The 22,585-nt window shown below is 29.5% G+C and overlaps 1 protein-coding gene across 3 annotated transcripts in view; it reads left to right on the forward strand.

Moving 5' to 3' along the window:
• The window catches only part of LOC142322169 (uncharacterized), a 184,507-nt gene that overhangs the window by 66,552 nt on the left and 95,370 nt on the right, over positions 1 to 22,585 (forward strand). For all 3 annotated transcript variants that reach the window (XM_075360941.1, XM_075360946.1, XM_075360956.1), the window contains 2 exons: positions 4,816 to 5,058; positions 7,754 to 7,868. In XM_075360941.1, the coding sequence (XP_075217056.1) occupies positions 4,816 to 5,058; positions 7,754 to 7,868 (358 nt within the window). The remainder of the gene's footprint in view (positions 1 to 4,815; positions 5,059 to 7,753; positions 7,869 to 22,585) is intronic.

The raw sequence follows: 22,585 nt of genomic DNA on the forward strand, positions 1-22,585 counted from the left end.
TTTAAGTACAGACAAAGAGTTTATAATTTATTAATATTAAATAATCTAAATCTAATCAAATTAAAGTGAAAGTAAAAAGTAATTAATGAGTAGATAAAAGTTTTAATTCACTTATATTTGGACCAACTACTTTGTAAAAATACTGAAATTATCAATGACATCATGTATACCACTGCATAATATTACCCTGTGTATGTCTAAGCTCCAAAAGTTACTTCTAAGCAATTTATGTAATTCATTTCCTTTTTAACTAATTGTTACTCCACTCAGCTAAATTACTTCAAACACATAAGTTGTTTTATTTCTACACTTCTGAATCAGTTTTAAAAATTTCCATTAAGTTACTTATAAATGTCATAATTATTTTACTGAAATTATTCTTTTTAAGATTCATATTATTCCTCTGTACTGTTAAATTATATTCAAATTCTGTTAAATAAACCACTCTAGTACAGAATATAAATATGACTTATCTTACCTTAATTTTTCCATGAAAATACTTTGCGAGATCTCGCATCCTCAATCATAATTGAAATAATTCTGTTATTGCATAATAAAAATTTAAAAGTACTAAAATAATGAAAATATTTTATTAATTTATATGAGTGCTGCAATCTGTGCAGTTTTTTTAAGACCATTTTACTCAAACATTGTCTGTTGATTGAAATTTGATGTGTTGCAAAAACTGCTAAATACTTTCATGGAAATTTAAGGTAAGATATGTCTTATCTGAATATTCTGTACTAGGTGATTTACTTTGGTAAAATTTAAATATAAATATCATAATCAATGTGAAGGATAATAAAAATTTAACCTTCTATAATCACATTTCATCTTAGACGCTACAGAAAAATGAACTATACAGAAATAAACATCAACATAAAGTCAGTCACACTTTAATTCAAGTTGGTTTAAATATGATATAGTGATTGAGTATATAGTTTATGTATGTAGAGTATGATACATTTAATTAGCTTACAGTTGACTAGAAGTAGAATTAAAACTATTGTGTATTAAAATTAGCAAGCAGTGTAAACATCAACTTTAATTTCGCTGATCTGCAGATCTGGAGTACAGTGTAATAGAATATTGTACAGTTTATTGGCTGTTACACTGTGTGCATTATTGCTATATGAACACACACATATATACACACACGTACATTTTTTTTTGCATGCAGTAGATATATTTAATAAGTATTGCATTTTCATCCTCATCTTGTGAATTGATGTAATAAAAAATCAATTTTTTTTATCACTTCTGATAACTCTTGTAATTGATACTTGGAATTCTTGTAATTGATACTTTTCAGTTATTTTTTTTCTTTTAATTCATACAAAATTTATCTCGTATATGTATCTTTTAGTAAAAACTATGTATACAGTGTTTCTAAAATAAGCTGCCAAGCTTCTGCAGTATTTTCTTTTATTAAAATAAAGAAAAACGTTCCTATAAACATGGGACCGAAAATGCTTTGTTTTCTCGCTAAATAATTTTGTTCTTGTTTTTACATAAAATTTTTTTTTCATTAAATAATTTTTATCTCCAGAGTGGTTTGACTAATTACGTTGAACTTTGGCATGGTACTTATTAAGATAAAAGACCCATTGGTAGAAAAATAATCAACCTTATCTAATAATATTTTTCAAAATGGCTGCCATTTAACATTTTTGAAGTCAAATAACACAAAAGTGATAAATTTTATTAAAAAACTACAACAGCCAAAAAGTTTTAATTTTAAACAAAGCCTGGTGTTTTTCTGGTATATCATTATTTGCATTACAGGATGTTCAAACTAATGCTTAACAAAACTTCATTCATGATTTTACAATCATCTATTATTAAAAATAAAAACGGGATGTAAAAGGGAATTAAAAATAAAAAATTAAAGGGATGCATTAAAATCAAAGTTTTATTAATCAGCAGATATTAAAAAAAAATTATTTAGAGCTGTTGTTATTGTCTACATTAGCATTATTAAAAGCACTCAATTTATTGGTTTTAATATTTTTTATATTAGTATTCTTATCATGAGCAGGTGGATATGATTTTTATGTACAAACGAACTAATGGTAGTGGCCAGGAAGCAGCGCAGTTGTATTTGGAAGCATTTCCTAACAGATAACAACTTACTCATCACACATTCGCTTCAATTTTTTGAAACGTTTCTGAGATTGGAACTCTGCATATTAAAACAGAGGACTGAAGAAGACCAAGGCAAACAAGAACAGTTACTCTTGAGAAAAACATTTTAAATTGAGTTGAAGAAGATCCACATGTAAGTACTTGTCAACTAGGAGATATGCTTCAAGTAGGACATTCAACAGTGTGGAGAGTGCTGTATGAGCAGTTGTTGTACCCATATCGCATACAACAATTTCAAGCACTCTACAGATTACCCAGCTAGAGTGAGTTTTTGCCAGTGGTATTAACAGCAAAATGCTGATCCCATGTTTGCTGCTTCAATGTTGTATACTGATGAAGCTACCTTTATGAAAGGTGGCATTACAAATTTATACGAGGATTATTTTTTTTCAAGGTCTGATCGGTCGCGAAATAAAAACCAATCCAAAAAATTGGATGAACCTTTGTGTCTATGTGTTGCGCAGCGTCTCTAGTATGGCCTTCAATCACGCCGCATCATTTCATTTAGTTCTGAACATGCAGCTAGCACGTAAACATGTCTACAACAATAGCATCTCCCGCCAAGTGTGAATGCGCTACCATAATGAAGGAGAAGATTTTTTGAACAAAATTGTCACAGGGGACGAGACATGGGTCCATTTCAAAACTGAAGAAACAAAAGAACATTCCAAACAGTGGATGCATTCTCATTCTCCCAGTAAACCAAATAAGTTCAAGCAAACCTTCTCCCAACAGAAAGTGTTCTGGGGCCGGAATGGAGTTCTCTTGGTGGAATTCATGGAACGTGGCACGACCATCACTGCAGCCTCATACTGTGTGACTCTTCAACGTCCACGAAGGGCAATTCAGAATAAACGGAGAGGCATGTTGTCATCAGGCATTGTCTTTCTCCATGACAATGCTCTGCCGCACACTGCAGCTGTAACAAAAAGCTCCTGCAGCGTTTACGTTGGGAAGTGTTTGATCACCCACCATACAGCCTGGACTTGGCTCCATTCGATTTTCACCTCTTTGCTCACATGAAACGCTGGCTAGGAGGACAACATTTTGGCACAGACATCGAGCTGCAGACCAGCATAAAAACATGGCTGAAAATACAGGCGGCTCCGTTCTATGACGAGGATATTGGAAAGTTGGTACCACGCTATGACAAATGTCTAAATCGGAGTGGCGACTATGTTGAGAAATAGGGTAACTATGTAAGTACTTGTTACAAATAACAAATTTTTATTTTCACTGTGGACCTTGAGAAAAATCGATCGGACCTTGAAAAAAAAAATAACCCTCGTATAACAATCATGTATGGGCAGATGAAAATTTCCATGCCGTATTTGAAAGAAATCACCAGGAACGCTTCAAAGTGAATGTGTGGATCGGCATCTTTAGGGAAAGCTTATTGGGCCCTCACTTCCTGCCAGACACTGAATGGTTGAATGGTAATAATTATGTACAGTTCTTAGAAAATGAACTCCCTCCACTTTTGGAAGATTTTTCCCTTGGAAAGAAGAAATAATTGCTATTTTATACATAACAGTGCACCAGCACACTACACACTGCATGTGAGGCAGGCAACTACTCAACATTATGTACAGGTTGAATTAGATCAGAAGAGTATTAGGCGAGCTGGTACCATTGCCAGCTAGATCGCCTGATTTGAATTATATTGATTTTTATGTGTGGGGGCACTTGAAATCTTTGGTTTATTCAGCACCTTTTGATGATGTTGAGACTCTTCGACAAAGAATTATGGAATCATGTAACGTCATATGGAAGCAGCATGGGGTTTTTTGAACGAGTACGCCAGTCGATACAAAGACATGTTGTATCATGTATTACCTCAAATGGAGATCATTTTGAACACCTTTGGTGATTTTTTTCTTTCTATTTGTAGACGTTTTAGGTGCCTGCCATGAGCTTGTTGTTTCATGTATTTTTCAAAAAAAATTATTTATTTTACAAAACATGTCTTCATATTAATGATGATAATGATATTTTCTGTTCAGATTATGTATTCATTTTTAGTAGAAAGCTTGGTTATTTTATAAAGCAAGTAAAAAAGCCATGTATGGCAGTTTGTTCAAAATTAAAAAAGAACACTTTTTTAAGTCTTGTGGATTTTTAATAAGATTTATTGTTTTCATGTTATTTGGATTTAAAAATTTAAAATGGCTGCCATTTTGAAAAGTATTATTATATAAGGTTGTTTATTTTTCTAACAATAGGTCTTTATCTTAGTAAGTACCGTGCCAAAGTTCAACATAATTAGTCAAATCATTCTGTAGATAAAAACTATTTAGTGAAAAAAAAACAAAAGGTGGCTAGCGAGGAAACAAAGCATTTCTGGTCCTGTGTTTATACGATCTTTTTTCTTTATTTTAGAAAACTACTGCAGAAGTTTGATGGCCTATTTTAGAAACACCCAGTATATTTATTTACGTAAAAACTTCTACATCTAGAATGTATTTATTATTAATGTATAATATATGTTACTGTAGTATATATATTAATCAATAAATACATGAACAAAGATTGGAAGCTATTAGTTTTTTAGAAAAGTAACTAACATCGATATAAAGAAATTATGTTAATAATTTTTTCCTTTTCTAAGAAATTTTTTTGATATTTTGTTTTTGTACAATCAGAAATGAAAAGTAAACTATTTGTGTTTAGGAATTTCCATTTCTTCGATACCATCGGCAGCCAGAGAGATCCTTGTTGTTGGAAAATGGTGAATTTGCTGTAGTTTGTCTGGATTGTTATGAAACATTACGAACTCAAAGTTTAGAATATGAACGTTGGGGCTTACCACTTGAAAAGAGGCAGTATAACTGGATAACACAACCCCCACCACCAGAAGATTCCCCTGATGTGCAAGTTGCAAGACTTCCTTCTGGACAGCGTTCAGATAAACAAGTGAGTTCTCTTTATTATATTTTTGTTATTTTGCATATATATATATATATATATATATATAAAAGAAAAAAGTTCATATAAACAGGCCAGAAAACAGGTTCGTTAGAAAGTTGCTGCTTGCGAAACATTTAGCCCTGCTTTTTGCTTCCTCTGTGAAATTAAACCATACTAAAATTCTTGAAGTACAAATTAAGGGGTAAATTTGGTGCTTCCATATTGTTTTTGTTCTAAGAAATTGAATAAAAGTGATCTCAGACCTCTTATTTCATTTAGGTTTAAAGAAAAATGGGGTAAAACATAAAAAAAAATTAGGCCAAAAATCGAATCAAATGGTCGGCTACATTAGACAACTTTTATTTCTGTTTCTGTAAACATTGTAATGTTCCATAAACCTTTTTTTTAAAAATCTGTTATTTTCACCAATATAAATTTTATTACATTCTTTTATTACATTTAATTTTATTTATTTCCCTTAAATTCTCCCCATCATTTTTATTATTATTATTCCTTAAATATTTTACAATATGGTTATTTGGTTTAAATGCTTTCTTATATTTGTTTTTATCATAAACATTATTAATTTTTTCTATAATTTTATTTTAAGAAAAACGTATTACTAATCTCTGTGTTTTTTCATGTTGGAATGTTGTAAAACTATCACGCTACTTTATACTCTGTTTTTTTATATACTTTTTTTACAATTTTATCATCAAAACCATTAAATACTGCTCTTTGTTTTATTTCATCTATTTATTTTTTGAGTTTATTTTCATTATTAATTGTATAATGTGTAGCTCCAAAAGTCAGGTGTTTATATATACCAATTTTTGTGACCATGGGTGATTAGAATCGACATGTATCATAATACTATTTGTTGTGAGTTTTCTATAAATTGATGTTTCGATAATATTGTGTATATTTATTTCAATTTCAATATCTAAAAAATGTATTTCTGTGTTCTTTTCCATTTTGCATGTAAATGTTATAATTTCATTATAATTATTAAGTGTATTTAATTTAATAAACACATTGGTTAATTAGCAGAGGTCAGCATATTGATAAATTATTTGAATTTTTAGAAACTTTTCAAAGTTTTTGAAACAAATCTCAAACACATCTCAAAGTCAAATTCTGTTACAGTAAATATACTTTAACAATGGCTTAACTGTTAAGAGTTAGTTGGACTGTTAGTTTTGGGTGAGATTATTTATAGTTATTGTTATTGAAAGTACCTGTGTTCTTTATAATGATAGGTTTTGATTGCTTAGCTAACAAATTTCATTGTTAACAAGTGAAACAGATTGATAATCTTTCAAATAGGAAATCTTTTGCTGACCAAATGTAACATTGTCTAATCATCAAATGATTCATGTGAATATAATAAAAATTTATTAAGTGTTGATAGTAATGTAAGTGCTATCAAGTGTAGTAAAAATCAATATCAATTTGTAGTAAAAATTTGTTCAGTGATAAATATTAATCTGTTCATTTGTTATTATTATTTCTATATCTTGTCCAATTGAAAAGCATGGTGAACAAAAAAGTATGCTAACCATCTTCTATCAATTTATTGATTGTGGCCTCTTGATAATAATGGGAGAGCTCTGTTTGTTTGAAATGTTTTGAACAAATTTAAAAACTAGGATAAATAGATAGATTCATACTTCATGACATAACCTTATTTCAATTAGCAAGTATAATTAAAATTAAACAAATGAGGCATGTTTTTAAATAAGGTCTATTTTGTAAAAAAATGTTGAAAGATAAAAAATGATTAATTTAGCTAATCTGTAAATGTTTTTTTTTTTCCATGTAACTATCATTGATTTCTACGCATTTTTGATATTTCAGGAGTTCCCTTATTTTATTGCCATTAAAGTTCGCTACTCTTGATTTTGTTAGTAATGCTGCTTGCTCTTGAGTTGATCATAATTTTTGAACTTCTGTTATCCAGGTCATTTCTTTAAGCATTAACTGGCAGTTGCTTAGTGTGAGATTGGGATGTGGTTCAGGTGGTCAAAAATTTCTTCTACCAAATTTTTTCAACAGTTGAATGGTTTAAGCTACTATGTGAATATTATTATTGTGCAAAAGTATGACCCGCCTGGACACTAGCTTCATTCAAAATACAAGATTGTTTTGTCTTTTGTTTTGAATGGGATGTTTTAAGTTTCAGCAGGCTTTTATAGTATTGCTCAAAATTAATATTTTTTTCTTATCCTAGAAAATTGTCACTGTGATTTTTGGGACAGAAGGTGCTTGCTTAAACTTCATTGGCATCAGTTATGATGATTGTAATCTTTGCATTGACTGTTGTAAAATTGGCCATTCCTCTTAATTTACAAATTGCTACAAAATATTTTGAGCTGAATTCAGCTGTTTCTGTTATGTGTATCATTGATACATATTTTTTTACACTGTGTTAAACCAGTTTCCATGAAAATATCAAAATTAAATAAAATCAAACATTATCTGTAAACAGATGTTAACTATCAAATAGCTATGCTAGTGGCATCATGTAGTAGGTTAATGGCAAAAAGATATCCAGCTATAAAAAACTTACTAAATCCTTTCCATCTTGTTTATAAATCTTAAAAAAAGGAAGTAAATAAAAACTTGTGCTACACATTATTAAAGTGGTATGTTTATTATTATTTCTACGTTCTATGAACTAAAAAGTGTTTTTATTTTTCAGGTACCACCTGGTCTTTCATCTGGTAGTAGTCGCCCTGTGCGTAAAAATTGTACTAGCAGTTCACCAAAACAAACTGTACAACCAGATAAAACAAGATCATCCAAGGCCGATTCAGGTATTTGTTGTTTTCATTTATTAATTTTTTCTGAATATATTAATGTTGCTTTAACGAATGCATATATTTTTTTATTTAAGTGCCTACGAGAAGAAAATTCAGGAACAATTATAGAATTGAAAATATCTGTTTTAAAAATATCTAAATTAAAATATCTGAAATTTAAAAAATGATTTTGTTTAAAAAATTGTAAAGTAACAGCAAATATATAAATTTATTTAAATAAAATGAATTTATTGAATTTTTAGAAACTTTTCAAAGTTTTTGAAACAAATCTCAAACACATCTCAAAGTCAAATTCTGTTACAGTAAATATACTTTAACAATGGCTTAACTGTTAGAGTTAGTTGGACTGTTAGTTTTGGGTGAGATTATTTATAGTTATTGTTATTGAAAGTACCTGTGTTCTTTATAATGATAGGTTATAATGCATCGTTTTTCTCTTACATAATTTACATATGTATGTAGGTGGAGGACAGGAAAGAAAATGGATCATTCATTGCTTCGTTTTTCTCTTACGTAATTTACATATATATGTAGGTGGAGGACAGGAAAGAATAAAAACCATTGATTTATGTATATAATGAGATTTGTGTATATAAAATTTATATTGTTAATACAAGAGTGAATCAAATTTTAACAGTAATTTTGCTATTCTATGCAGCAAGCAGTTCCAACCTTGATGGGGGAGTGGGGGGTTAATGTTTAGTGTGTTAGAGAGGGGGAACCAGCTTGGTTAGGGTCCTCTGCTCTGTTCTATTGTCAGTACAGTCATAAGTGAGCAAGTTGTTCCGTTGTCTGTTGCACAACGTATTGTCATAAAGTTTTTAACTAATGAAGGTGTTTAACCCGCAGAAATTTTAACTCATTTAAAGGTACAGTTTGGGTGGGATGCTACACTGTCTTAGAATTAAGTGTATACGTTGGTCAGACTATTTAAGGGTTGGCAAGAAAGTGTAGAAAAAAAGCCATGATCTACGCCCAAGGTCAAGTCTCACAGCTGACAACATCCGTGCTGTTCGAGGGCTTATTGAAGGTGATTGTTGGTTCACTGTTAAAGAAATCGTGTCAGAAGTGGTTATCAGCTATGAGAATGCTCAATTCATTATCACTGATCATGTTGGCTTTAGAAAGATTAATGCTCAGTGGGTTCTGAGGTTGTTGACTGAAAGTCAAAAACAGGTCAGGTTGGAAATTGGACTACTAAATTGATTTTAGCAAGATGGGGATGATTTTTTGAGGCGCATCGTCACATGTGATGAGACGTGGGTCCATCATTACACACTGGAGTCAAAAATGGCGAGTAATGAGTGGGAGGGAAGGATGAGGGCTGCCCAGTGAAGGCCAAAACCCATCTGTCAGCCACAAAAATTTGATTTTGTCAACAATCAATGAGCAGTGAATGTGGTTTACTATTGCCAGCTGCTACAGTCAAGAAAAGCCAGCTACAGAAGCAAAAGGCCGGGGATGGCATCCCCGTCAGAGATGCCATCCTTCTACATGAAAACACCAGGCCGCACACCGCGATTTTGACAAAGGATAAATTGGAAAAAAATGCACTGTGAAACCGTTGACCAGATTTGTTCCCTGTGACTATTTTTTGTTTGTGCCTTTGAAAGAATTGCTTGGAGGAAAATTATTCGAAAACAATGAAGACATTGAGGAGCACATGCGCAATTGGTTGACAATTTGTCCTCAAACCTTTTATGAACAAGGAATATTCAAGTTTCCAAATTGTTGGCCAGAATTTGTAGACTGTGCAGGAATCTATATAGAGAAATGATGAAGGTATGAGTTGTGTATATTATTAATCAGTAAATTTATAAAAAAAATTATTGTTTATATTTGATTCACCCTTGTATTAGCAATTAAAATGATTTACACATCTAAAGTTTTCATGCTTATTCATTAGTATTTAGGCTTCTGGTTACAAGCAGTTTTATGTTTTATAGTCCAATTTTAAAACCTCAAGCCTAGAAATTTTAAAAATCTAATTCCTCAAGAAATGGAAGAAGTTCATATTTTAAAAAAAACAAGTACGATTTTCAAACGCTAGTAGCTCTTGAGTTAAATGGTGAAATAGAAGACCTGTCTTGAAAGGACTTCTGCCAAAAATGTTGTATCTACAATACGTCATTGATTAAGCATTACTTTTTTTAAGTAAATGAAGAAACTAATTGGGAACATAGCTAAAACACAAAAGTTAGTCAGAGAGCCTATAAGATGCTGCTCTGAATTTAAAGGAAAAGTAACAGAAAATATTTCAAAATTAAAAAAAGAAAGTCAGCACATTATTTTTAAGTAGCATTTTAAAAATATTTTCCTGTTGTAGATATGGAACTAAATTTTAATAAAGATAAATCTGTTAAAAAATATATAGTTATTTTGTAATCTTACATTGAGCAGCTAACACAGTTACAAAGTTATAATGAAATGTAACCGATCAAAATTGTGTTTTTTTAATGGGAAACCTGTTTTGATTATGTAATTATACTGTTTTCTGGAAGATAACAATGCTATTAAATAAAGACATAGTGTTTTAATGTCAAATTTTGATTTTCAACTTTGAAATAAGCTATTTAAATAAATGTAAATTGAATAATATCAGGTATAGATCAGTTTTAACACAATTCAATACCAAAGGAGTTGTCTTTATTATAAAGGTGGTTAAAAATATTAACAAGAATCTTGTTCTATTCCTTGAAATACATCTGCAGTACCATATTTGTTGTGATGTGTTTAAACTTGCAAATTGTATTGATCCATTCTTTGTCTTCATCAGTCTGCGACTATTATGATGTTTAATGATAAGGGGCCTAGTAGTATTGCTTACTGAATCAAAATTGTTGTTCAATTAAAGGCTTTGTTGTTCAGTTTCAGAACCCTTTAGTGTTCTGAAATTTTTATTGTATTTAGAGCGAAGTTTAGGCTTGACTGTTACAGAAGTCACAGTTAAGCAGTCATCTTTTGTGAAGTAAGAGTGTCTGAAAATGCCACATTCTTGACAAATAATAAGAAGTGTATTCCTGAAAACATAAAAAGTAATTAGTATTATTGTTTATGCCAGTTAGTTAATAACTATCTCACACTCACAACTATCACAAAAGTTAGGAATTGCACGACATGAAATTTTCAATAAAAAAATATTTTATATAATGGAAACATTTAGTGGTCATGACCTGTACAAGAGAAGAAAATAAAAAAAAGGACAAGAATATTTTTATTTATTCTGCAACTTGTGATATTTGGTTATACCATTTTTTTACTCTCTTTGGAGAAGAGAGTAAAACCATGGGGATCAAGTAATTGATTTTATTAGTTCTAAAGTAATTCTCTGCAATAAGGACAGAACATCCTTGAATTTAAAAATTCAAGTTAGTATAATTATAAGACAAGTTTGCACATCAGGATAGTAGATACATGATTTGACTAGGGGCTTATTGGCCATAACCAAATTTTATTGATTTAATATATTTGTATTTTAGGTTGCTACTAATTTTAATATTAATAAGAATTTATAGAAAAACAATGGCTGTATCTCAGATGACCCAGAAGAAAGCTGAGATAAATGCCAGAAGTTTAATTATATGTCTGTAGTTTCCTATCTGGACAACATATCCTAGAATTACATTATTTTCTAAAATTACTTTTATTACTATTATCTCCTAAAATTACTTTCAGGAAAAGTTTAGGGGCTTTCCTCCAAGAAAATATAAAACAATTTCTTCGTCAGACAAGTTGTGATTACATGTATAAGGTTTAAAATGGTGTTTTTTTTACACTGCTTTATTTACCACTCAGAAATATCAGTGTAGAGTATTATAAAACTATATTGAATGGAAAGTAAAACCAGTAATTAACTTCAAATTTATTTTAAGCCAGATTTGAATTAAGATAAAAATGCATTTTATTACCTCTAAATAATATTGTTTTTCATAGTACCTATTTCCATAATATCTATAGGTTTGTTTAAACCACCTTTATAGTTATTAAAAATTTATGGAGTCTTTTTTTTCATGTCAGGAACCAATAAAGAGTATAAATATATATATTATTAGGTAAATATATCATAATTATTATTATCAACAATATATCATAAGTGGTACTTCTCTTCACTGGTTCCGGAGTTATAACCAAATAAAATTTTGATTAATGAAATATTAGGATCTTACAAGAGGAACACATTGGTTCAAATCCGACTTCATCTCTTTTTTTTTTAACTTTTTTTTTTATTTAAATATATTGATTTATTAATAATTATGAACCTCTGATTGTAAAAAAAATTTGCAATAAATAATAATTAAATGATAAAAAAAGAAAAGAAGAAATACCAGAAGTTATTAATGAAATAAAATTTTATTTACTTTTAAAATGTGTGTATGTAATTTAACAGTTGTAAAAGGAAGTCATGTGGTGTCCAAGTCAGATTTTTTGTATTTGTATCACTGCTTAAAAACAAAAGTATGAAAATACTAATAATGGAGTACACTCAATATTTTAATCAATCTTGTACTTTGTATTGAAGAGCACTTCATGGTTGTACAATTTGCATTTGAATGTTTTGGAGTTTTTGATTGAGATTTATTATTTGTAAAATACAGTTAATTCCAATTAATAGGGCCACCGATTATTTGGGGCAGCCATTTAATTGAGGTAGTTTTGTAAAAACAGAACCATATTGGTATAATTTATATAAAATTGCAGTGATTAAACTACCCAAAATGCTACTTTTAAAGCCCATTAGTTCATATGTTTCTTTTACTTATAAAATAATCCATCTGTATTAGTGGTGTAAGATGTTTAAACACTATTGTAAGGAAGATAATTTCTCGTTAACCAAGAAACAATTGAAGCTGGGTTCGAATCCTGGTCAGGCATGTCATTTTTCATATGCTGCATTTCCATATTCCATGCACAAGTTTCAAGCTTATGTGGCGATATAAAAAAAAAAAAAATGTTGACTTCTGCCCTGGCTAAATATGTAAAACTACTTCAGTTTGTTGTAGGCAATTCAGTTCATAGCTGATAGTTGGGAAAAATTAAAAAGCAGTAATCAGAAATTGTTTTACCAAATATAGTTAAAAAAGTTGATGCTGAAATCAATGTTAAATTGATGATAATGCTGAAATAGTTGATGCCGAAGATGATGCTAAAATTTTGTGGTTAAAATTTCAAGATTTTGAAAATTTATGAAAACATAGAATGCTACAATGAAAATTAAGCCAGCGATGATGAAATAATTACAAAGATTACATAATAAACTGGATGAAGTTGAAGATGAACTCGAAGTCAAAATGCTTACCTACACAAGATACAAAAAAATTCATTGATGGACTTCAGTAGTATTTTATGCAAGAAGACAGTGAAGGAAGCCTGCTTGCAGAACTGCGAGTGTGTACAAAATTTGTAGAACGCCAGGTAATGAGAGGGAGACGAGCAAATTAGAAGAATTTCTTTCAAAAAGTTTAACCAAGTAAGAGACATTAAAATACATATTTATGTATTTTACTGACCATAAAAGGCAGTCATTATTTTGATTATTTGGTTTATTAAACTTTTTTTTATTAATGATGTAAGACTACGAAAATAACTTAATAATGTTGTTTGTGTAAGTTTAATACTCTATTAGAAATAAAATTCTGAATAATCAGACATTAAATCATGCTTAATAATTATAATGTACTGTACTGTATTTGTGTATTCTTGTTTTTTGTTAGTATCAATAGGGCCAGCCGTTAAATAAGCCATATGATCACAGTCTGAAAGTGGTTTGATTATCCAGAATGCACTGTTTATTTTTTGTGTGTTATAATGTTCTTTTAGAAACTACTGAACTTCTTTTAGTTTTTTGTTCTTAGAAGGTGTCATTTGGAGAAATTCTTTTTTTATTTAAATAAAAGTGTTTAAATATTGTGTGATTAGTCTCAGATTTCTTTTATTACTTCAAAAGGAATTATCAGTGTAGTTAATGATGTATTACTACTACTTACTCCTCAGCTCATACTTTTCTTTAAGGGTGTTGCCCATGACATTGCCATAATTTGATATCATTCTCTGTTCATTTCTAATGAATTTATTTTTGTTTAGTTTTTGTGTTTGTTATTATCAGAATGATTGTTATTTGATAAATATTTATGTATACCATAAAAAATATAGAAATAATATTTATATCAAAAATAATATGCCTGTAGGCAAAAGCAGCTTCGATGACTTTTCTTTTAAAAATTAATTTGAATGAAAATTATCAATATAATTTCTAAGATTTTAAGAATCTTGGTAAAAATTAATATTTAATACATGTCCTTGTACAATAAAAAATATTTTTATAAGTAAAAATATAGCCCAATTAACATAAAAAAAATCTCTAGAATACTGTATTGTGGGCATGACCTATATTGAAAATTTGTATTATTAACTAAAAGTGGAGAATGTTGCAGCTGTGATACTAAAAGTAACCATAGCAGTAATATTAAATGTTTGGTGCAAAACTTAAGCCAACATCTTATTCTTGATATTTATGCTTATTATCAGTTTTTAATTCTGTATGATAGTTTAACATTCTGGAATCTGTTAGAAAAATAGTTTTGTTGAAAAAAAAATCTTCTACATATCTTTGAAAGTGACAATGAATCAGCATTTTGTAATTGTTTTCTTTTGTTATCCTACAAAAACTGTATTTCTTGTTAATTTATATTTTTTTTCATAATTAATTTTAGTGTATTTTGAATGAAGTTTTACATTTATTACGTATAATTTAATGTGAAAATATTTTTTGAATGAAAATGAGTTGAAAATATTTGGTTGATATTAATCTGAAAAATAGTATGCAATACCTAAGAATAATAATTACATATCTAATTTTTCCTCGTGCAAGGTAAATGGCCTTTTTTTTATAGTAGTAGGCATGAAATCTATAGCTTTTAGTCAAGCAGCTAATATGCTATATATTATTGATAACAAACATTTCTCGAATTTGTGTTTACAAAACGGAAAAATAAATCTGTTTATGATTCAATCTCAATCATTTTACAATTTACATTAAAAGTAAATCTTATTTAACAAAGAAATTGTTATCCCAAATTGATGTTAAGTATAATTTAATTATTTATTTTATATTAATTACAGTTAGAATAAAATTATCCTGAATTATTTCACTTGTAATTATGTTTGAAAATGTTATAGATATTTCTAAATTTAAATTATGATAATTATGGTCCATGATTAAAAATTACAAATCATGTTTATGTTGACAAAATTGATAAATGTAAAGTCAACACTTCCTTTTGAATGAAACAATTTTGTAATTATGAATTATTATAATAAATGAATCATTCTAATTAGCTGGCTAACGGTAAAGACATACATTAATAGCAAGCATCATATAAAAAATAAAAAGACGTATTATATTTATTCTGTTTATAGAATACATTAAAGTTGAAAGCTTTGTGTAATAATAATAAGGTTCAGTCATTTTTTTTCATTGTTGAGTGCAGTTCGTCAATGCTGAATTTTGCTTTTGCTTGATTTATAGTAGTGTCTACATAGTAGAGGTTAAGTTTTTATTTGATCTTAGTTGCAAGTAGTATGAATGAACTTAAATCCACTGTGACTTGTAAAAAATTAAGTCTGTAATCTCGGGAGTTAATCAGTCACGTATATAAATTCATGAAAGAGAAGCAAGTAAATTTGGAAAGTTGGGAAGTGATGACAAGCATATTATTCCAATTCAAAAGTATGAAGAAAGAGAAGCAGCTGCTTGTAAAATATCATGATCGCAAGTTCAAAGAGTAAGGGAAATAGGAAAAGGAGTTATTAAAAACATTACAATAAAGCCTATCAGAGACTTCTACTTCTTTCAGTATACCAAGAAAATTTAAATCTGGGACAAACCAGTAACAGGCCTAGATGATTTAAACATGTGTGTAGTGAGAAGGACTGCAAATGAATTTTATCTCAAAGAAAAACAGTTGCCGACCATTTCAAAATTTGCTAGTACATCTGAAAGATTCAGAAGGATTCTCAGAAAGTAAAATAAGCCCAAGAAGAGTACTACAACAATTGGGTTTCAAATGGGAGAAAATTAAAAACAGTAGGAGAATTGTTATTGAACATCATGACATTAGGTTAAACAAATAATTGCAGTACGTACGTGATCTAAAAGTTCAGAACCAAAAATAGGCCAATTGTATACTTTGATGAAACGTATATTTTATCAAGTCATACCTCAACAAAATCATGGAGGAATGCTTCAGGAGGAGGACTTCTTACTTCAGTTTCTAAAGGTAGTAGATTGTTTATTATATATGTTGGGGGTGAAATGGGATTTATTCAGGACACATTATTTACCTAGAAAGCAAGTACAACAACTGGTGACTACCATGACTCTGTGAAAGCAAATAATTATGTAAAATTGACTGAAAAAATTAATGAAAATCTTCCTAAATCTCCATAATAATTTTAGACAATGCATCTTATCACAAAACATTGCAAAAAAATTACCTACATCCAATACAAGAAATGCATGACTGGTTATGTAATTATTGCACTCCATTCTCATCTGCTATGCTAGAACCTCAAGTGTTCGACATAATTGAAAGCAACAAAGAAAAACATAAAGTGTTTATGTTTGATGAACTTACCAAGAAAAACAGACACAAGTTTGCAACTACCTCCGTGCTAGTCAGACTTAAACACCATAGAAATGGTTTGGTGTGAAGTAAATGATATGTTGGATGCCACATGTCACTTGACTTTACCGATGTTTAACCGTTTGCCAAAGATAAATTTTCTGAAATGGACACCTCACATTGAAAACTTTATTGCAAAAAGTGCAGAAAATGAAGATGGATACATTAGATAGGAGCACATAATTGTCAACACTAACAAGGAGTTTTTCAGATTCATTTTAAAGATGATAGTGGTAGTGAAAGTGACAACATGGGAAATTCAAAATATAGTGATTTGGATGATGATGTTTAACCGCTATATTTTGTGAGTGTTGTGTTTATTTTTGTAAAATTTGTATATTATCTAAATTTGTGTAAAATGTGCAGTAGCTTAGTGTTTTGATCTTCTAAATATCTATAAAACAAATTCATATAACTTCACGTAATTACACTTCATTTAATTCAATACTGGATCAGTATAATATTAATTGAAAAACAAGATTTTTTTTCATAATGTATGTAATTGTATACTGTCAATTAAAAATTAATTAATTATATTATTTAATATTAATTAAATAATAATAATAATAATAATAATAATAATAATAATAATATATTTACATGATTAATATTAACATGAATGAAATAATTATAATAATTGTAAATATTAATAGTGCTGATTTTGTATAATGTTTAAATGTACAGATGGTTCTGTAGAGAACCATATGTTACGTTAAATGGGAAATAGAATGCTAGCTGGAGCGGTTCAGTTGACGCAGTGCTAAGCTTCAAGATTTGCGTCCTTTACTATACCTTAATAAAACACAATTGGATACAATTTTTATACAATCAAATTAGTGTTAGATTTTTACAGTTTTAAACTCCATATAATATCATTTGTCTTAAATTTTTTTTAATGAAAATATTGAAGAAACACCAACCAATTTTATGAATATTATTATTAATAAATATGGTGAGTGAAAATATAGAATTCTATTTCTAATTGCATTTGTTTATATTTTATGAAAGATTTAAATTAAATCTTTGTGATTTTTAAAAACTATCCTGCACGACTAAAAAAATTCTTTCCAACTCTAGATGATACCACTGCCAGTAATCGGTTTCTAATTTTTATTATTGTATGCTGCAGATTTAAACCATAATTGTGGTACAGTGCTGTTATTCTATATAAACGTTTCGGTTTAGTATGTGATTTTGAGTCTTTACTTCAGTACATTTTTTACTTTTCTAGCTAAGTTGAAGTCGTGTGTATAAAAAAATATTTTACAGTTAAAAAGGATGGATTAATTTGTTGCTTTACATAGTCTTTCCCAGTCTTTCTTATGGCTGTAAAACACTTGAGTTGAAGGACACCATTTTATTAATTGCCTTCTCTTGAAACTAATGATGTTCACTGTTCTGGATATCCCTGAACTGAACATAGTGAAGGTGTCACTTGAAGGGCTAAAATCTTTATCTTATCTTTGTTAAGCTTACCGTGTTAGACTGTGATTACACTAGGACAAGATCAAACAATCTGTAACATTCTCATCCTTATACCTTAAAAATAATTTATTCTTTATGGTTTTGATCAAAGTTTATCATTTATTTTTATTTTTTGTATTCAGATATGGTGTTTCAGAAATTTTGAACGCTTTTAGATTTTAGATTTTCTCTCAGTTCAGTTTAGTGCCATGAAGACAATTCTGAAAATAACACAGCCACTTCCATGAACAGTAAACATTCCATGTAATACTTAACTAAAGAGAGGAGGTGTAAAGTAGTTTTCTGTTGCCTTCGTTAATGAACAGAACATATTGTTGGATATCAGAATGTTAAGCCTGTTAAAATTCAGGTTATATTCAGATATGAGTGAATGTAAATTTTCACTATTTCCTTATCAGAGACTTAATGTAAAGAACATCATTATTTTCTGAGGAGGCAATACCACTGATTTGGTCCTTTTTGTACATCAGATGTTTTCATGTTCCATAACTTAGCTACACGGAGACTGAAGCAGGTAATGTAAAGCAGTGAATTAATTGTTTATATAAAACCAAAATATTCCAGGTATTTTTGCTGTTTTGTTGAAAATGGTTCATTAAAGTATTCAAAAGTTTTAATTCTGAGAAGTTAGGAGTTATGATTGTCAGTTATACTTACAATTTTCATCTGCTTGAGTATTTTGTATTTCTGTAGATCTCACAGCATTGACTCAAATTTGAAAACCTATTTGCTGATTACAAGCCTGCATAAAGTATGTTTAATATCCTAAGTGTGATGGATTTCTACACGCCACAGCCTTGTAATTATCTATATTAAAATACAAGCATGCTGAAAAAAATTGCCACTGTCTTTTTCTTGTTTCTATGATATTTGAAAATAATTTATGTCTTGGCTCATCTTCAAACATACAATTCATACAGTCGAATCTCTAAATAACAAAATCAAGAATCCCAGGAAAAATGTGTTAAATAGAGGTTTTCGTTGTATAGATGTAACAAGAATTCTCAGTCTAAATTTTTACAAACATTTTATCCTGTTTTATGATGAATTAAAATTAAGTACAATTATTTTTCTTAATAGCACTATAGGAAAAAAATGTAAATGTACTTTTTTTATGTCATGTGTTACATATTAATCTAATGCATTATGCATACTGTATAAAAAGTATGTATTTCAGGTAGTGACTTACCTCGTACTTAGAATGGATGTAGGCTGTAGTTAAAAGCTTGTACTTACTTGCAGGTTAACACACTATATTTTTATTTCTAGCCCATAATTCCTTCACAACGATAACATGATAAATTAATACACTTACTTTATTTAAATTAAATAAAAAAACTAATCCCAATGTATTCTTTAGTTTTTGGTAGATATTGATAAGTAATGTTTACACTTTATAATTTGTAATTGAGTTTTAATTTATTACTTTTAATTTTCTGTGTTTGAATAAGGTACTCTGTTCAAAAAAATTTTCACATTTATTTAATACTCAAAAATACTGTCAGGTACTTCATCCTTGAGCTGTAGTCAAAGCCTGATTGTCTTAAGTGACTGTAAAACTTTATCGTAGGTAGGCTTACTTTCTTCCTGCTTGTATTCGCAATTTTTGTTGTCATCTTCTACCGGTTCAGAGGACTTACTAACACTATGAAGTATGTCATCATCGTCCGGAAAATCAGAAACAGTAACCTCTTCAACAGCAGTGATGAAATCTTCCAATGTAATTTTGTTATTGCTATTTCCAGTTGTTTGGTGGAAATTCCAGTGACTTTTTAACTGTACTAGTGTCATATATTCTTCATTCCATTCTGTTGTGATGGTACTGAAACCAAATTTACAAAAAAACAATGGAATATTGTTTCATTGCCAAAATCATTTGCCCATACTTTTGATAATTCAAAAATGCACTTCCAAAGGTCAGCAATATTAACACGGATAGTTCTGTCTACAATGGTTACAATTTTTTTAGGATTCCTTTTCGGTAGTACATGTTAAGATTTTTAATTGCCCCATGCATTGGTTGTATAATTGATGGGAAAAGTTATTTAATATAGAATTAATCTCTTGAGGATCTACTGTACAATTATCAATAAAAAGTACAATTTTTCTTTTTTGTCTGATAATCTCTTTGTCCAGCTTTTTTACCCAATCTGTAAAAATGTCTGTAGTCATCCATGCCTTTTTGTTAAATGTGTAGTCTACCTTTAGAGATTTAACTTCTTGAAAATAACACAGAGTTTTACTTTTTCTGATTATCAACTTTTTAATTCTTTCAATCCCTAGCATGTTTGCAGCCATTAACACCGTAATTGTTAGTTTACTTTGTTTACCACCAAAGTACAGATAATTTTTAAAAATAAATGTTTTGTTGGGTAAACATTTCAAAAATAACCCATCTTGTACGCATAGAAAATGTCTTTCAGCAGATATTCTTCTAAATTCTGTTTCAGCACAGTCTGCTTCCAAGTTTCACAGTTATTTATGCTGGCACTTGCACTTTCTCCAGAAATTAATAATAATAATTTATTTTCCAAACTAAGAATATACTTTACAATACAATACAATACCATTTACAATATACAATTGAATTACAAATTAGATATAGCTCATGAATTATATGAATACTTCTGTTGACCTACAAAAGTTTGTACTCGTAGCTTCTAATTGAATTATGAGGGTGGTCCAGACAGTAACTTACGTTTGTGCCTAGCATGGAGATGGGTAGGGGTAGAGCTGTCATCTTGGCGTCAGAACGTTTCTACACTCAGTACCCACAAGCTGTTGCGTGCAGACTGTGATCTTTCTACTTTGTTTGTTGTGAATTATTGAAATTTGCCCTTCAATTGAAAATCCTGCGAGTTGTGAGGTGTGTTCAGTGATTAGGTTTTTATTGGCAAAAAACCTCAAACCAATTGAAATTCATCAACAATTTTGTGAGGTGTACGGAGATGGAATAATGAGTGAAGGTGGAATGAGGTATTCCAATGAATGAATAGTGCATTCAGTTTAAACATGGCTGCTCTAATATTCATGATGAGGACTGCAGTGGTCGACCGAGTCTTGTGTCGCATGAACTGACTATGAAAATCGCCACATTACGATTACGGAACTCTCGCTTCATTTCCCCCAAATTTCATGAAGTTTACTGTGTGAAATTGTATCAGAGAAGCTTGTTTATCACAAGTTTTGTGCAAGATGGGTGCCAAAAATCTAAGGCGGCAGATTTCTACAGAGAAGGAATCGAAAAGATTATGCATCGTTATGATAAGTGCCTCAATTTAAATGGCAACTGTGTAGAAAAATAGTTTAAGATTGTCCCTTTCAAATGTATATAATATAATTACTTTTGTTATTTGGTTTCAAATAACCTTGAAATTTGCCAGAACAGAAGTCGTTATTATAAATTAGGAACAGAATTGGCCCTAAAACTGAACTTTGAGGGCTACCACCCAATTGAATTTGAATTTCCATACCACCCATTGCTGGTCTGGAAATCTTTGTTTCCTATTGCGACATCAAATTCCAGGGCTTTTTCTGTAATTAATGTTCCAGATAACGGGAGCTTTTTTCGCGCATCAATGTCATCCATTTTAAAATGGCTTTGTCGATATCGTCATATGTGCTATCATATGATGTACTGTCATATATTTTAACTTTTTCTTACTAGATTTTCTTTATGCTGGTCTAGTTCTTATAGTATTCGTCCTGATTTTTTAAAATTGTAGACAGTGAACTTGGTGGGATTCCAAATCTTTGCGGTATATCTTTTTTTTTAATACATTTGTCATTTTGGTGTATAATGCTATTTTTTTCCAAAATACTAAGGCAGTTCCATTTTGACATTGAATACGGCACACTAAAGAAACAATAGAACTGTATAACAGGAGTAACATAATCCAAAGGAATTAATCCCAGGAAAAATTATTGCTGAACTGTATATATGGACTGAACAATAGAGGGAGTATGTGTTAAATGTTTTGTAAGAATTATATTTGTTATGTCTACATACTGTAGATAAATGTTTTGTTTAGATAAATGAATAAAAGTTTGTACAGTAATTTTAGCGTTCAACATTAGTTATTGGATTTCAGGAAATTCTGCTACTTTAATGTATAGGCAGGGAGCACGTGTTAAATTTTTTATTAGAATTTTATTGTTAATGGGTTATAAGAGAATCTTGGGAATTTTCACTTAACAGTTCAATAAAAATAAGCTGTCATTCTTGATTGTTGTCAAGAATACTTTGTGTTTGTGTAGAGAGGTACAATTTAGGTATGGAAATGAAAATAATAACTACCTTAATTCTACCTTAAACTCACAGAGGTTTCAAAAATACTAAATTTAATGTCATTTTAAAAAAAACATTTTGTAAAAATTAATCTATGTTACTACCTACTGTATTATATTAATATGCAGTGTCACAATTTTGTTATATAGAGGTAATGAATATGTTAAATAGAGGTAAATATATACATAGTTTTATTAAAATGTCACGGTGTAGTAAAAAATTTATAAAATCAAGGTTTTTTGTAACATCAAGGTTTA

This window comes from Lycorma delicatula, chromosome 1 (assembly GCF_047948215.1).
Source record: "Lycorma delicatula isolate Av1 chromosome 1, ASM4794821v1, whole genome shotgun sequence".
NCBI lineage: Eukaryota > Metazoa > Arthropoda > Insecta > Hemiptera > Fulgoridae > Lycorma > Lycorma delicatula.